The sequence below is a fragment of the Lipotes vexillifer genome, unplaced genomic scaffold (genome assembly GCF_000442215.2).
Source record: "Lipotes vexillifer unplaced genomic scaffold, Lipotes_vexillifer_v1.1 scaffold726, whole genome shotgun sequence".
Classification (NCBI taxonomy): Eukaryota; Metazoa; Chordata; class Mammalia; order Artiodactyla; family Lipotidae; genus Lipotes; species Lipotes vexillifer.
Window position 1 is genome coordinate 260,727 of NW_006770733.1, and position 13,915 is coordinate 274,641.

The window sequence follows — 13,915 nt, forward strand, 5'->3', positions numbered from 1 at the left end:
AGCTCCCACTCTTTCTAGGCCAGGTTGAAACCGGAGCACATGAGAGCAAACCGCGTTCAGCTCCTCGCACTGCCACTGGGTTCAGCTCCCTCCCACCATGTGACCTGCAGAGGTAGCCTCTGAGTCATGGCCTCAGCTCTAAGATCACCCTGCATTTCGCTTGCATAATGAAATACATTGTAGCAAGTGCACTAGAGTAGCCAGCTCTGAGCTGGCGGTGACAGCTACCAGCTGTTGTAAGCTCTCTAAAACTATTTATTGTAAGGGTGCCCTGCATCAGGATAAAATGAGAAGAAATTACCCCAGGGAAGCTAGGTTTCTCTGTGAATATCCACCCATAAATGCAGTGCAAGAACAACTTCCTAGCTGAATTTCTTTTATACCTGCGTTCTTAACATTAAGACTAACTCCTAGGGTGGGATTCCCTTTGTAAGAAAAATACTTCAGCGCCATGGCAGGACAAGAGCAGAAAGACACCTCAAGAAATAGCAGTGCCCAAATAGGAATCCTTCTTGGCAGTCATGCCATCAGAGAAGATACCTTTCAATACCAAATATATATAAATTCAAATGATGATTCCTTTTGGAGAGAAGTAGATGCTAGCCAGGTTTCTGGTGATAATTTCGATAGTTAATCTGGGGTCTCAGCCTTCAACACCCTGAGGTTCCTACGTAACTTTGGCATCTTCTTGCCTGTTTATATTCAGAAAATCTTAGATAATGATTAGGAGGGTGAAAAATATATTCATACTTTCAAAAATAATTGTTTCTAATTTAAGAAATAAGAACAAAATCATTTATCACAATTACTGTAAGTGGTTTAAACATTTCTAAAAGAAAAAAAAAATACTCATTGGAGTTCCCTGGCAGTCCAGTGGTTAGGACTCAGCGCTTTCACTGCAGTGGTCATGGGTTCAGTCCCTGGTCAGGGAACTAAGATCCCGCAAGTGGTGAGGCGTGGCCAAAAAAAAAAAAAAAAAAGAGTCTCACATTGGATTTTCTTTTTGCGGTACACGGGCCTCTCACTGTTGTGGCCTCTCCTGTTGCGGAGTGCAGGCTCCGGACGCGCAGGCTCAGCGGCCATGGCTCACGGGCCTAGCTGCTCCACGGCATGTGGGATGTTCCCAGACCGGGGCACGAACCCGTTTCCCCTGCATCGGCAGGCGGACTCTCAACCACTGCACCACCAGGGAAGCCCTCACATTGGATTTTTTAAATCTACTTGTAATTGTTGAATCTGAGTTCATTGTGTTATTTTGTCTTTACCTATGTTTGAAATATTCCATAATAAAATGTTTTTAATGCTATTTGTATCCATACCTATGTAAAGAGTAAAAAATTACATATACGTTTATATATTTTTTTTAGTAAAAAGAAGTGTGTATTTATATGTATATGTATATACATATATGTATCCAAACAAAAATACATGTGGATTTTACGAGCTACTCTTAAAACAAAATTACAGAGAAGGATTATATAGGGGCAGTGTGCATGGCACAATGTTAAATGAAAACTCTAGGATATAAAAATGCATGTAGTAAATATGTACTCACACATGTACAGTACACACATACACGTACACACACACAAATACACAAAAATGTTAACAATGGGAGATTGTCATTTTATTTATATTTATTTTACAGATGTTTTCTAATAAATGTGTTATTTTTATAATCAGAAAAATATTTTAAAAATAAAGGACCATGTTTGTGTGATTAAAAGAATAAGTAAAAGATAGTTTACTTAATTTGTAATTGATATATTTATAGGGGCAATAACCATGGCTTTGCTAGAAAACCTTGTGGCAGGAAATATATACATTGTCAAGATATCTGCATCCAATGAGGTAGGAGAAGGACCCTTTTCAAATTCTGTGGAGCTGGCCGTACTTCCAAAGGAAACTCCTGAATCAAGTCAGAGGCCCAAGCGTTTAGATTCTGCTGATGTCAAAGGTTTGTACACTGCCATAATCATTGATTTTCCTTAAGAAATGAAAACACACATATTTTTTTCCAGCTCCCCTCTGCTTTATTTCTGCTCCTCCCGTGACCATATCCCTAAACCCATACTCGGCTCCTTGAATTCTTGCTGGCGAGGTTCTGATGTTGTGGAGCTGCATGGCTCTCTCTGCACTCCTAGAATGAGAAAACACTTACCTCAGAACTAACCGCAGTTTTCAGACCACTGTGTCCCAGTTACTTCTCCTCCCAGCTGTGCATCCACCAAGACAGATGAGCCACACCACCCCTGAGCTGATGGGAGCAGGCGTCTGGGGGTTTGTGGAAATAAATGGCAGTGATGGTTGTGGTCTTCAAGCTAAGAAGAGCATGGTTTTCATTAAGTTTTCCCCACCAAAAACAACAAACAAACAAGAACAAAAACCCCATCCTCTCCAGAGTGAAAGTTATTTCTCTCCAGAAAGCAATTGGAAAAAATACCTTTAAAGAGCCATTCTTACTCCACTCGGGGTATCGTCCTATTGTTCTGAAGGACGCCAGGGCACCCTGTGACCCAGGACTAGACACCTCCTTTTCCCCTCTCTGGGGGAGGGGGGCCTGGGTGGCGATACAGGGTGTGGCAGGGACAGCTTCAGATTGAGGAGATGCCAGCTGAATTCAGGACGGGATTAAAAGCTCTTAGTTCCTCAGAGGATAGTTATTCAGTATTGTGTGTGCTTTGGGGATGGACACTGGGAAGGAGAGAAAGAAACAAAGAGAAGGGCAGGGCAGTCAGATTTAAGCACAGGAAGGAGGTAGCCACAGTAGCTGCCATATCATCAGGGGAAGCGGAGAGCAAGGCTCATATTCGCTTCTCAGATACCTTGCTAGTCAAAGTGCCTAGAGACCAGCAGCGCAAATGGCACCTGGGAGCTTGTCAGACATGCAGAATTGTGCGTGGGCTCTATCCCAGACCTCGTGAATCAGCATCTATCTGCATTTTAACATATCCCCTAGTGACTCTTAGGCACATTAAAGTTTGAGAAGCACTGCTGTGTAAATGAAAATGTGTAAATGGAAAACTAGTCTTCAGTATACAGATCTGCTTTTAAGGTAATATGACATGAAAGCTACCCTTTGGCCTATCAGTGAACATCTATACCTTGTGCCTTTTAGCGTTATAAATTATGAACTGATGTTCATGTTTGATATAATACCTAGAACTCATATTTAGAATCTTCAATATGAGAAGATAAGCCAATTTTAAGGTCACTGATAAAAGAGTAGTATGTCGTTTTTGCTTAGACACAGATACTGTCAAAAGTTTTCCTATGAGAGGAAAACAGATTATTGAAAAGCTAATATCTGAGAATTATGATAAATGGAATCATTTATTTTTCTGATTGACTCTGAGTACATGTGTTTCCCCTTCTAGTTTATTCAGGCTATTACCATCTGGACCAAAAATCAATGACCGGCATTGCTGTAGGTGTTGGCATAGCCTTGACCTGCATCCTCATCTGTGTTCTCATCTTGATATACCGAAGTAAAGCCAGGTGTGTTTCCATTGCTAGAGATGTTGATGTGGTTAAAAAACATTTAAATTACAGTAACCACAGAAACAAATTGAAATCAAGTGCCTTTTAGAGTAACTGGGATTTTCCACTCTAAAATGAATGTATTATTACTTGGGTTCTTACAGCTATAGAGATCTGCTCACTTAGGAAGATTATTCTCTCACCATTTGAAAAAAATTACTGTACCAACAAAATACTCTTCAATGAGGACCTAGTTTTCTCATTTCCTTGGTATTTTGAGAAACACAAAGTATATCCTTTGGATTTTTTAAAAAAATAACCCACTTAATATGATGTATCTGCTGATTGAGGGATTCCTTACTTCCTGGAATATTTTTTATATTTAAGTAGCCTGAAATGTCTGAGTCACTTGAGAGCTCTACCCTCACCACCACAGGTCATATGTTTGGGATTCTCCAGACATGGATTAAAACAAATGTAGTAACTAGGGATTAGTTCTCTGTAAACTCTTGTCAGGCAATTTTATCAGTGCTTTTGACTTCAGCTAAATTCTCAGCATTCAGTGAACCTCTCTGTTTCTAACCTTTTATATTTTGGCTTTTGCTTTCATTTATTAAGCTTCTTTATTAAAAAAAATCAAAGTCACATACACATCATTTTTAGGTAATCTCCATCACTAGACTCTCTCCATTACCATAGGTTTTTCAGAGTTTATTCTATATGTTTTTGGTACTTGTGCATAGAAACACACTCAGAAAACATGTTAATGAAAGAGTTAGTTTTAAAGTTTTTTGTATATGGAACTGGCTTAATTTTACTGTCCAAGTTTCTCCAAGAATTTTTTAATGAAATCTTTATGTACATTGTTTTAGTGATGCCCAAATCTTGCATAAGTGCTACTGTAAATTTGTCATCATTAATTGTTATGTCAGTGTGACAATCTGCAGACCTGAAGAAGAACATGTAAATTTTTTAAACTACAGTTTCTGCATATATTATAAATAAGCGACAATAATAAATAATAGTACTTTATAAATATTAAGGTTTTTACTAAGTGTAAAAAGTAATTTTATATAAACAGACATTGGGACAAAAAGAAAGAAGTCTTCTCACATCATAAAAGTTTGCAGCAGTGAGTTGGAGTTATAATCTAATAGTTTCTGACGATATTGGAGAAACAAGCATTAAGGAACTCCATTGTTTGCAAAGTTGTAAACTTCCCAGATTTCACCAAATTTGGTACATTTGCTTCTCTCTTCTTGTGGGCTTAGAAAATTTCCTTTTCTTGCAATATTTCAGGAAATCAGCTGCCTCCAAGACAGCACAGAATGGAACTCAACGATTATCTCATACCAGTGCCTCCCTAGCCAATGGAAACGAAGTAGAAAAGAACCTGGAAGGAGCTCTAGAAAATGAAGAGTCCTTAATGCCAATGATCATGCCTAACAGCTTCATCGATGCCAAGGTACTCTGAGCTGAGGGACTGTTGTGCTACATAATCCTTCCTACCATTCATCTTATCTTTATGTGTAAAATCTTCTTACCAAAAAATTGTATGTTGACTGTATTGTGTCCATACTCCACATAATGATATGTGAAACCGTTTCACTCAGATCCTTCCTTGCATACAATATTTGGGGAGACGATAGGGATAGATAAAAGAATAAAAGATGAAGATAAAGAAAATATGAGAAAGTAGCATAAATTCAATTAGTTCGGATTATGTGGAGCTGTCTTAAATAAGGAAATCAAGGTTATCAATCCATACTTACTATAATTTGGATTGTTGTGTGTATACTGGATGGACAATTTTTTATTAATCCATTCTCAACTTAGTTTATTTGATTTTAGAACTAAATGAAGCATCAGAACATTCCAGGTGTGAATGAAATTTTTTAAAATACAGAGTATATAAATAGATGTCTCAAGATCCTTCCCTGTATGGCCTTAGGAAGTTGGATATAGTAAAGAGGTGTCACTGGAGGATATTACTTCATGTCCTTTCTACTATGTGTAATAATAGTACAGCGATAAGCATTATGAACACCAACTGAAAATTATTTTTAGTCACACTGCAGCATTAGATATCGTGCATTATTATAATAGCCCTCATAACGAATGTGCTGTAAATTAAGTATCCGCAAACTATAGCCCAGCCCAGGCCAGCCTGCAGTCTGCTTTTGTATGGTCATCTCTGAGCTAGGTATGTTTTTCACATTTTTAAAGGGTAGTTTGGGGGGAACAACAAAGGAGGAAGAGGAGAAAATGCAGCAGAGGCCATGTATGGTCTGCAAAGCCTAAGACATTTACTATCTGCCCCTTTACAGGAAAAGTTTGCCAAATCCTGCTATAAATTCTTCTTCCCCAAAATTCCCCTAAAATTTAGAATACCAAAAATATAAAAAAATTTCAGGCAATTTTGATGTTAAATTTTATATAATTATATTTAGCAGATGCAATTTACGTGTATCTAGTACAGTGCTATATACTATATATATTATGGGTAAATAATAGTAAATTGATTTTTGCTACTCCTGTTCTCTTTTTGTTTGCAACTTAATTTAGCTTTTATTTTCTAATACAAATGTAAGCCATTTAATTTATTTCAAATTAATCTAGAACATTAGAACCTAAAACTTTTAAATAAGCACAGAAAGTACCAAAGTACACTGTCATTCTGTTATTACTAACTTGGAACTAGACATGAGAAAGGATTGAAGAGAAGTGAAGTGGGGAGGAAGACATGGGAAGAAAGAGGGAGAATCTAAAATGAAAGGACCAAGCAGAGTGGGGGCCTGAATTGAGGCAGAGAAGCCAGTTTGGAGGCCAGGTCTCTGAATTCCCTTGGGTTAGCCTAAGAGCTGATCCCCCATCTATTGCCATTTTGTTGAGCATATGTGGGCCCATTTTTTTCTTCCTAAATCCTTTTCAAATTGTTCAACCATGTGGAAAGGTTGAAAAAATTTAATAAATGCACAAATAATTGTCAGTGTGTTTTCATACTTTTGTATCTCTCTCTATATATTTTTGTTTGCTCTGTCATTTGAAAATAAGTTTTGGAATCCTTTCACTTCACCCCAAATACTTCAGCATATATATCTCTCTTAAGAATAAACCTATTATATCTTTTTGATCACTAACAAATACCCTGTATTTGCTGTGTTCTGCTAGTGTAAAAGAAGAAATAATAATGTCTGTGATCATTTTTTTCTTTTAACATTTAAAAATTTTGTGTGCTACTTGTAATAAACTGAAATCTATAATATGTACATTTTCCCCTTTTATATCTCCAGGGAGGAACTGACCTGATAATTAATAGCTATGGTCCTATAATTAAAAACAACCCTAAGAAAAAATGGCTTTTTTTCCAAGATTCTAAGAAGATAAAAGCTGAGCAGGTAACTCACCCATTAAATGGAAAAAATCTTTTGCTACCCCGGTATATGAGATGGTAATTTTAAAAAGAGGAAAATGTAAATGAGTTTTTTTTTAACTTCTTTGTTCTTTTTAGCCATGATTTTATTAATTTGGGGCATGACTCTATGGAAAGCCATGGGGATTGATGACCGAAGTGACAGTTGGAATAGTAATCAGAGCTGTAGTTTTCAGTGGGAGTTGAGGGGCAATGGAGAAAGGGATGGGGCAGGAGCCTTCATCAAAATCACTGAAGAAGCCTTTTGACATTTCACTTGCCCCAGTAATTCTGATGTGTTCCCACTCCTCGGAGAACCACTGACCTAGACAGTTCCTTCATGATGATCTTCTACCCATGTACTCGATCAGTTTGCTAGCTCAGCATACATAGAATATGTAAAACCAGATTTGTTGTATTTTAAGAGCACTCTGTTATCACTGATGGTGTTTTATGTTTTTTTACCCAGCCTCAAAGAAGATTTACTCAAGCGGTCTGCTTTTACCAGCCAGGCGCTACCGTATTAATCAGTGACGAGGACTCCCCCAGCTCCGCAGGTCATACAGCCAGCTTCCCAAGACCCTTTGGTGTTGCAACTGATACTGAGCATTCAGCGAATAGTGAAGGCAGCCACGAAACTGGGGATTCTGGAAGGTTCTCCCATGAGTCCAATGATGAAATACACCTGTCCTCAGTTTTAAGTAGCACACCCCTGACCCCCAGTTCCTTCACTGGCACTGATTCGAGTGGGGATCCTTCGATGAGAAAGTGTGAAGAACATGCAGTGCCATCAGATGCTGAGCAGATTTCCTCTTCAGTTCCTCAGCCACCATCTGCCATGCTCTGCTTTGATAAAAAGGATTTTCCAATCTAGATAGCCACATCCAGGTATTCTCACCTTTAAGTCTTTTCAAAGGACAGTGAACAGGGAGCCAAAGCCTTTTGTGAAAATCACTATATCTTATTGGGTATTTCACATTTTTTGAATGTGTTTTGTTTTCTTATCTTTAAGCTCACGTATTTTGAATGTTTCAGTGTCAGCAATGTGAAAAGACAGTCAAGATATTTGACTGGATTGTGAAATATATCACTGGAGCAAAGGGAAGACTTTCAAAGCCCCTTTGCTGACTATCTACCTCAGTTTGCCACGTGGCAAACTCAGAAGACAACTTTGTTACCTCATTTGTTGTGATAGTTTCTCAGCTACATAACCGATGATACTTCCTAGTAGCGTTTTGTTTTCATTGCTGTATGTGTAATGTGTGTGATCAAAGGAGTCATATAGGTAGATCAGTAAGAATGTTTATCTGAAGCTCTGATTTAAGAAACAACAGCAACAAACTATGACCTCTGTATGGTTTGGATAATTTAACACCTCCAGCTGTGAGGACTGAAACCACAGAGAAGAGAAAAGTGGGACTGTTGACTTTCCTGAATGACCAAAACAAAAAAGTATATCTCTTTTGAGAATAGAACTGTTCAGTAGCATACAGGGACTCCTATTGCTTCTAGGGCCTTTATGTTGTGGGCATTAGAGGCTTGAGTGCTTTATCTGCTGTATCCCAGACCTCAGCCTGCCTAGAAGCCGTGCCTTTTCTACCTGCTCCTTTGCCTGACAGTTGGCCAAAGGCTGCACTGTCTAGTTTGCAAAGCATCCTCAACCTTTCCAGAATTAGTTGCAAAACTCCTTGCAGGAAATAGACTTCCAAAGAGAACAGGTTAGGGTTGGTGTTTGTTTGTTTGTTTGTTTGTTTGTTTGTTTTGTTTTGTTTTTTTAATCCCAGCTTGGCTTAAAGGGGTAAAGAAGGTTCATTAAATATTAATAATGAAGATAAATGCAGCAGTAGACAGTAAAATGAACTTGAGATTATCACGGTAACAGTGCCTTCCATTATATATTACGAAGTTCTTTGCCTTATACCTTTTTAATATTCATGAAGTTGTTCAGGATAAGAGTACAGAAAGTTGCCTTAAGAGTTTCTTGGATTTTATCAGTAACACTTTTGATGTACAGTATTTTATCAAAGCATTTTGGTTTGTTTTTATGCAGGTTTTGTTTAGGGATAAGTATTCAGAGCTCTACCAACTTGGTTGTATTTTCTTGAATTCTTAAGAGAATTTGGTACTCTGTTTAATCTTCCTTCAGTGTCAATGCTGTGAATGAGGAATGCTAACTCCAGGAGTGAGTTAATCCTCTTGCTGGTTTGAAATCAGTAAACTGTTTACTTAGCCACATAGAATAGGCCTTCTTTCAGTAATGAGACAGTTACCTGTTCGGTGCCCAGCAGTGAGAGACAATAAAGAATTAAACACATGGTGTAGAGAAGGGACCGCCTTTTCCTTTTAAAAGTATTTCTTCAAATTATCTGGAAATGACTTTTGAGCCACTTTTTAAAAGGAATCTTAATGGGTATCCCCCTTGAAACCTTTTGTTTGTGGAAGTGGAGGGTCATGTTAAATGGTGTTCTGAAGTCAAAAAAATGTTACTGGATGACAGTCCCACCTCTGTCATCTTCTGTTCCAGTGTCTGATGACACAACATTTTTTGGTTGTTTTTTAATCTGTAGTTTTGTGCCAAATTGGATGTGTTCAGAAGTAGACCAACATTAACTGCTAGCATGCGCTTCTGAACTAAATTCACAGTCCCCCATTTAGTTATCTAAGTATGGGCTTGATGGCAAAACAAAAAAGCAGAGCTTTAGGTGAACAATCTGAGGCCAGGAAAAATGCTGCTCCTGCCTTTATAGCTCCTGTTTATACTACCTCCTTTTAAACTTATTCTAGTGTTATTTTTTTTTTCCTGTACTCAGGGAACGTTTTGTTACTTTTGAGCTGCCTCATGGAAGCATGGGCAAATTGACAGGGTATGGCGTTTGGGGGTTCATAAGTAGAATTATGTGAGGCCAACTTTTATCAATATCTAAAACTAAGGACTACAGTGAGTTCATTTTATGTTTTTAAACTTTTGTTACAAGGCAAACAGAATCTAAAGTTGAAACATCATCCATCATGTCTAGGACTCTATTAATTTGAATCATTTTAAAAGCCTAAAATGATGATCTGAAGTCCTTAAGGAAAGTATTTTGTTTGTTTTGTTTTTGATGAATAGGCCCATAGTTATTGTAGATCTTTAGGCTATAACTGTTTGCTAATTATTTACCAGTACATTTTTCACTCTTTCACCTTTTCATTTTGTTCTTATATAAGATTTTTTCATAATAATCCTATTACCAAAGAATTTTCAGTAGAAAGTGAAAATTTGACTATGATTTCCCCCCAAATTTAATTAACTAGAAACATCTATAGGTATGACGCTTATACAAGTAGTTACTAACCCAGAATAATAGGGTTTATCTTGATTGTTGTAGTTAATTAGACTAGTAATTTTAACTACCTTATTGTTACCAGAGCATTTAAAATAAGTTCTTTACCAGCAGATAGTTCCAAAGAATTTCAAGTGTAATTTTTTTTTCTTCAGCAAGTAAATCTTCAGCTCTACAGTATTAAAGTATTTTGAAATTGTTGAAACTGCTTGTTGTAGAGAAAAAAAAGTCTTTTCACCAAAGATAAATATTTTGGTCTCATTGAATAAGATATTTAGTGAACACCAAAGACTTCTTTTTACTTGGCCAAAGCTAGCTTCTTTGAAGTCTTAAGTATGAAATTGTAACTGAAATGTGAAGGTTCTCTTTCATCTCTCATAGTGGTGTTACTTCATGGTATTTTCACTCTGAAGGGGCTAATATGCAAATAGTAACTATTTTCTTTTCCAAAGACTTATTTGCTGTAAGTACTAATACATGCATGTCATTTTTATGCCAAATATTACAAGATACTGCTCATCAGTATTTTCATACCAAAGATCATGCAAATATATAGATTAGCCTGTAAGTAAGTAAAGATGAGCAGATTTGAAATAAATTTATTTAGAGGCTGATAGGGAATCTAGCTTTAGTAGCAAAAGATATCAAAGGGCTAAGTTTACATAATTAAAAGCAATACAGTTTTATTGGTATTTATCAGTGTTTTAATTCACATACTTTTTATCAACAAATTTTTAGAAAACCAAAGATATTTAAGGTTATGTCCACATATAGGCAGATTTAGTTGTACATTAAACCATTGTTTCTTGTTTTTATGTCCACCAAACTTGTCTCTCCAGAACCCTGTCTGTATACAAATAGCATACATAGGGACTTCCCATTAAATCTGCTGATTCAGCCACAGGATGTTTTTGCCAAATGATGTGATACTTTCCTAAGCACCTTGAGTGTGAGATGTCAACAGAAATATCAGCAGGCTTTTCCACTGCAGAGCATTATGGCAACCCCTGAATCAGTCTGTGCTGTCTTCCTCCTGCTTAAAGCATTATGTGGTTAACTCTGAAGACTTGAGGCAGTCCCTTAATAATAGGGATGTTCTCATCTCTGGGGAGCAATGGGATATAACAGGGAAAAGAATCACATCACTGTTTCAAGTGGCTGTTCTTTGCTCTTTAAAGTTGTCCATAAATTGAAATATTTTAATTGCATCAAGGGAACAAAAATCTTTTTCATGAAATCTGGAGTTTTATATTTTGATTAGCCTAAAAGTAAGGACACAGCTTTATCCACTAAGTGGCTTTAAAAAATCAGTTTTGGTACCCCAGGGAAATTAGATCCTCAGTGAAATGCTTTTTATTTGCTTTTGCTTCAAACAAGTGCAGTGCCAATGCTGGGAACAATGACAGTGATTTGCATTGGTGTGTCTTGGCTTCATTAAGGACATATGCCAGAAACTTGCTCATGTTGACAACTCAAGGTCATTGTTCCAGTAGATGAAGACACCTTTGGAAACAATTGAGTGTCACAAAAAAAGATGATTTGAAAGGTTTTTTTTTTTAAACACTAGAATATCCAGATGTGGTTCCATCTCAGCAGTGGCTGTAGTGATTCACACATACTCTTCTATTTCATTGAATATAAATGTTTAATACTGAATGTAAAAGAAGAAAAAAAGTGCCAATACATTGAAAGAGGCATGATTTAAGACTAAACATGTATTTTGTAGACTTTGTTCCTGACAATTTGGCACATGGGTCTCTGGTAAAATTACTTTGGTTTAATAGTCATTTTCTGTGGGCTGTGAGCACAGAGTACAGGGTTCTGGAGATCACCATACACAACCAGTTGTCTAATTGTGAATTTTATTGATATTTAGAAGAACACATACCTAGAATTCTGTGTGAAGTTGATTTATGCTCAGGACATAAGATCACAGGCTAATGCAATGTGTATGTTTGCAGGCTTTAATCTCCTCAGGCAGTTTCCCTTGGTAAGCCTTTGAAGGTGTTTAAGATTAACATGACAGCCTTGCATTTTTACCAGGCAGATACTGTATTATTTTCTTATTGCTGCTGAAATGAGTTACCATGAAGCTGACCTTGAAGCAACACAAATTTATTATCTTACAGTTCTGTAGGTCAGAAGTCTGACACAGGTCTCAATGGGATAAAATCAAGGTTTGTTTCCTTGTCTTTTCTGGATTTTAGAAACTGTAGACCCCACCCCCTATTCTCTCTGACCCCACTTCCATTATCATATCTCTTTTTCTGACCCCAACGGGGAAACATTCTCCAGTGTTAAGGACTCACGTGATTAGTTGGGGCCCATCTGGATGATCCAGGGTACTCTCTCCATCTGAAAATTCTTAACTTAATCACCTCTGCAAAGTCCCTTTTGCCCTGTATGGTAACATATTCAGAGTCCAGGGATTTGGGCGTGGACTTCTGTAGGTGGCCGTTCTCTTACGTACAACAGATATATTATTTCTGTAGAATTCTGATCTCCATAAGATGTCTATAGCATTACAGAGATTGGAAGTGTGAAGCCATGTGCCCTTTAGTGATCTTCAAAATGTCAAAGTATGAAAACCTTGCCTTATCGCCTATTGAATATTTACATTAAACTTTCTCTCTAAATCACTTGCAAAACAGTTTGGCTTTAAACTTTTTGAATATGTGCTTTGTAAGTTAACATCTCAGCTCTATGTGTTTAACAGAAAGTTTCCTAATATTTGGCTCTAACTTTATGGAATTTCATCAGATATTTTTGAAAACTGTTCATATTATAGTTGAGCTTTCTCCTTTTCTCTTAAGTGATTATGTCGGTGGGGTAGGGTTGGGGGAAAGACCTCAAATGTAGGAACTCAGAGTAGATGAGCAGGACCATGCTCAAGTTCATTCTTCATTTTCTTTTAAAAGCATTTTGCAACATTCACCCTTTCTGACTTTTAAATTGGGTTTATTTCTACAGCTTCACCAGCCACTGTTGGGTTTTCAGTTTGATAGCCTCTTGATTTTCCATCAGCCTTAGCAAGAACCTCCACTTATACTTAGCAGCATGTACAACTCCTAGGAAATTTTGTCTTTGTTTTCTTTGATTTCAATTGTCCCTTTTCCTAGAAAGCTTTAGATTCCACAGCTCTAGTTTGTTCTGAATCCTGGATCATGTCAAGTCAAGTCTTCTTTCAGATTTGAAGGATAATTTATAATTATACCCTAAGTTTCAGCATTTCTTCAATGAATGAAACAAAGCTATCTCCATCATGGGGTAGAGACCATGATGATATTCTGAGTAAGGTTAAGAGTGCTGGTCATTTTTCAGCCACTTCTGACTCTACTCCTTAGGAAGGGATAAGGCCATTTACTGAGCGTATGCGATGTACCAGGCACATCTTCATCCCTGCACACTGCTACATTCGGCAAGGCAAGTATTATTCCCATTTTAGAGATCAGGTTTAAAATGTCTAACTTGCCAAAGATCACAGCTAGTAAGTGGCTTAGCCAAGATACAAACCCAAGTTGGTCCAACTTCAGGGTTTATAGGATTTCTACTATGATAACATCATCTCAGCTAAGACATGATATTTAATTACCTAGGCTCATAGTGCCTTCCACTCTGTCAACACAACCTGTCCACACAGTCATAGCCAATCAACAGAGAGAAGTCTGTCTTAGTTACGTTCATTTATTCAAGGAGGAAT

General features: G+C 37.3%; 1 protein-coding gene across 1 annotated transcript in view; it reads left to right on the top strand.

The window, feature by feature from the left end:
• PRTG (protogenin) overlaps positions 1 to 8,214 on the top strand; it is a 131,479-nt gene extending 123,265 nt beyond the window's left edge. The window contains exons 16-20 of the mRNA XM_007446352.1: positions 1,775 to 1,957; positions 3,378 to 3,498; positions 4,780 to 4,945; positions 6,774 to 6,878; positions 7,362 to 8,214. Coding sequence (XP_007446414.1) covers positions 1,775 to 1,957; positions 3,378 to 3,498; positions 4,780 to 4,945; positions 6,774 to 6,878; positions 7,362 to 7,766 — 980 coding nt within the window. The 3' untranslated portion in view covers positions 7,767 to 8,214. The remainder of the gene's footprint in view (positions 1 to 1,774; positions 1,958 to 3,377; positions 3,499 to 4,779; positions 4,946 to 6,773; positions 6,879 to 7,361) is intronic.
• The last annotated feature ends 5,701 nt before the right edge of the window (positions 8,215 to 13,915 follow it).